General features: G+C 65.1%; 1 protein-coding gene across 2 annotated transcripts; it reads right to left on the reverse strand.

Moving 5' to 3' along the window:
* Positions 1-158: 158 nt before the first annotated feature.
* On the reverse strand, positions 159-2,214 carry H696_02268. 2 transcript variants are annotated; one of them, XM_009496171.1, is made up of 4 exons: positions 1,999-2,214; positions 1,134-1,868; positions 740-1,007; positions 159-513 (listed from the first exon to the last, which is right to left on the reverse strand). In XM_009496171.1, exons 1-4 carry the CDS (start codon positions 2,157-2,159, stop codon positions 295-297), a joined length of 1,383 nt encoding a protein of 460 aa, XP_009494446.1. In that variant the 5' UTR covers positions 2,160-2,214; the 3' UTR covers positions 159-294. The 2 variants fall into 2 exon arrangements, with proteins under 2 accessions (XP_009494446.1, XP_009494445.1); XM_009496170.1 differs by lacking the exon at positions 1,999-2,214 and having other exon boundaries at positions 1,134-1,998.
* Positions 2,215-2,409: the final 195 nt, after the last annotated feature.

Genomic DNA, 2,409 nt, shown 5'->3' on the forward strand with positions numbered 1-2,409 from the left:
CCTGGGGGTCTGGTGCCGGCGCCCTTTAGTTGGACCAAATGCACGTACGCACGCGCGCTCACGCACCCGGGGGACATACCAACACACATATGCCAATATAAGATTTCGATGTATTTGTAGCATGTGCACTTTCCCCGAGCCAGAGGCGCGGTCGAGCGGGGGGGGTGAGGGGGGGGGGGGGATGCATGCCGAAGTGGCCGGGGCACGCCCGACGAGACCGCGGAATGTGGCTAAGCCGGCGATTCCCCTCTCTCGGGGGCGGCAGGGGAGGGGGAGAGGGCCCGAATCCGACCCTCAGTCACGCTTGCTGACCCGGCCCAGGTTATAGAGGTCCCGGTCGAACTGCCGGATGAAGAGCACATCACGGCGAATGAACTCATAGAATAGCAGCGAAATGGGGGCCGTCCAGGCATGCCACAGCGAATGTGCATCCAGCGTCCGGAAGAAGATGGGCGGGAAGTCCAACAGCTCCAGCGTCATGCCGACGCTCAAAAGGACCAGGCAACCAATGCACTGGGAGGCAGGGAGTGGAATTGTGTGTTTTTGTGTTCGTGTGCGTGTGCGTGTGCGCGCGTGCGTGCGTGCGTGCGTGCGTGCGTGCGTGCATATATGGAAAAGGAAAGGAGCAAATCAGAGGGGAACGGGGGGGGGGGACATCGTAACAGACGGGGCGTGTTAGGTGAGGAAATGGCGGCACCAAAAGGGCGGCCCTGTGCGTGCGCATGCGGTGGTCACGTACGAGCCAGACGTGGCGCGCCGCACGGCGGTGCCGAAGCAGCTGGCTCGCGCCCCAAGAAATCCAAAGGACCCCGCTGACCGACACGACAACAACATTGGCCAGCATGTTGTACCCGTAGTCGAAGCTCACCAGGCCCAGGTAACCGATGTGCCCGAGGAAGAGGCAAAGCAAGAAGGCCGAGAAAAGCAGGTGGGGCCGGCCAGTTCGAACCACCGGCAGAGCTCGCATACTGGCATGGTACACCGAGCACAGGGACCAGGCGGTGGCGCTGCGCACGAGAGGAACCAAGACAGGGGGGAAGGTGGTGGGAGACACCCGGGTCGACACCGTGTCAGACACAAGGGGGTGCGCTCCCCCCCCCCTGCGGGAGGAGACGGCTCAAAAGGAAACACACCTGAAGTAATCCAAATACTCGGTCCACCAGAGATCGCGAGTGTGGAAGACCGCGCTCCAGAGCCAGGTATTCAGCCCGACCAGCGTGTAGAGAGCCTGGGCTCGCCAGAGGGGGTTGCTTGTGGAGAGGCGCAGGTGGCCAAGCCCACAGGCAGGCGCGTCCCCCCCGCCGGCCATCGGCCCATCTCCCGGGCTCACAGGGGGCAGGTAGGTGGTGTAGGGCGCCGGGCGCTGGAGGACACCGAGCGGAGGAGGCGCACCGGCCTTACCGCCGGCCAGGCAGACCCGGTCGACCCCTGGGCGTTGGCAGGCCACCCCCGGCGGCCAGAGCGGCTCTTCCGCAGGGCGAAGCTCGCCCAGGCGCTTGGCAGGGATTCCCCCACCGGCCGAGGAGCGCTGGCGATGCCGCCGGCGTCGTGCCCACCCCCAGGCCCACCACCGCCGGCACCAGCCCAGCAGTGGAACTGGCGCGCCGAGGAGGATGGTCAGGAAGTTGGCCACCGAAAACAGCACAGAGGCTGGCTCCTGCATCAGAAGCAGACGCCGCAATGGCCACTTCCCATGGTACTGGTGCACGCGCGGCGGGTGGGGCGGCCGGCCGCTCGGATTCGACGGGTCGCCCCTTTTCCAGAGGGCCATGGCCGCCTGGTAGTCAAGCTGATCACGCTCGACGATGGCACTCATGCAGTCATACCGGCACAGGGCGTCCCGATCCCACAGGAGGAGGCGGTAGGGCCTGGCGGTCCGGTGGGCAGACGCCGCGAGGGCGAGTGAGTGAGAGGGGCAGCACCGGCAAGCATCCACCAGGGGGAGGTGGTGGCTCGAAGCAAAGGAGGGCGACGGCATGAGGGGACAATCACACGCACAGGCTAATTTGGTCATATATGTTGGACTTGTTGCACTCACGCACACAGTTCCGGAAGCGCGGGTCGATGTCCCCGCTGGAGGCCACAGCCAACCCCATCAGGCCAAGCAGCAGCATGAGCACCAGGCAAAGGCGCCCGCCTCGCCGGGGAGAGGGCACCATGGCAAGGTCGGGGAGAGGATCGGAGAGGGATTGTGCCTCTCTCTCTCTCTCTCTCTCTTTTGATCCCGGTCTGGCGAGAGGAGAAACAGGTGGAGAATGGAGGAGATGGAGAGGGTGGGTAGAGGGGCAAAAGGGCGCGGAGGGGGGGCCATTGAGCTGGCAGATTCATCTGGCCCGAGAGTAGGGGTGTTCGGCATGATGGGTCCCCTTGTCAGGTGTCGGCAGGCAGGCGGAAGGCTGATCGCCCCCC

Source organism: Fonticula alba, assembly GCF_000388065.1.
Source record: "Fonticula alba strain ATCC 38817 unplaced genomic scaffold supercont2.3, whole genome shotgun sequence".
NCBI lineage: Eukaryota > Rotosphaerida > Fonticulaceae > Fonticula > Fonticula alba.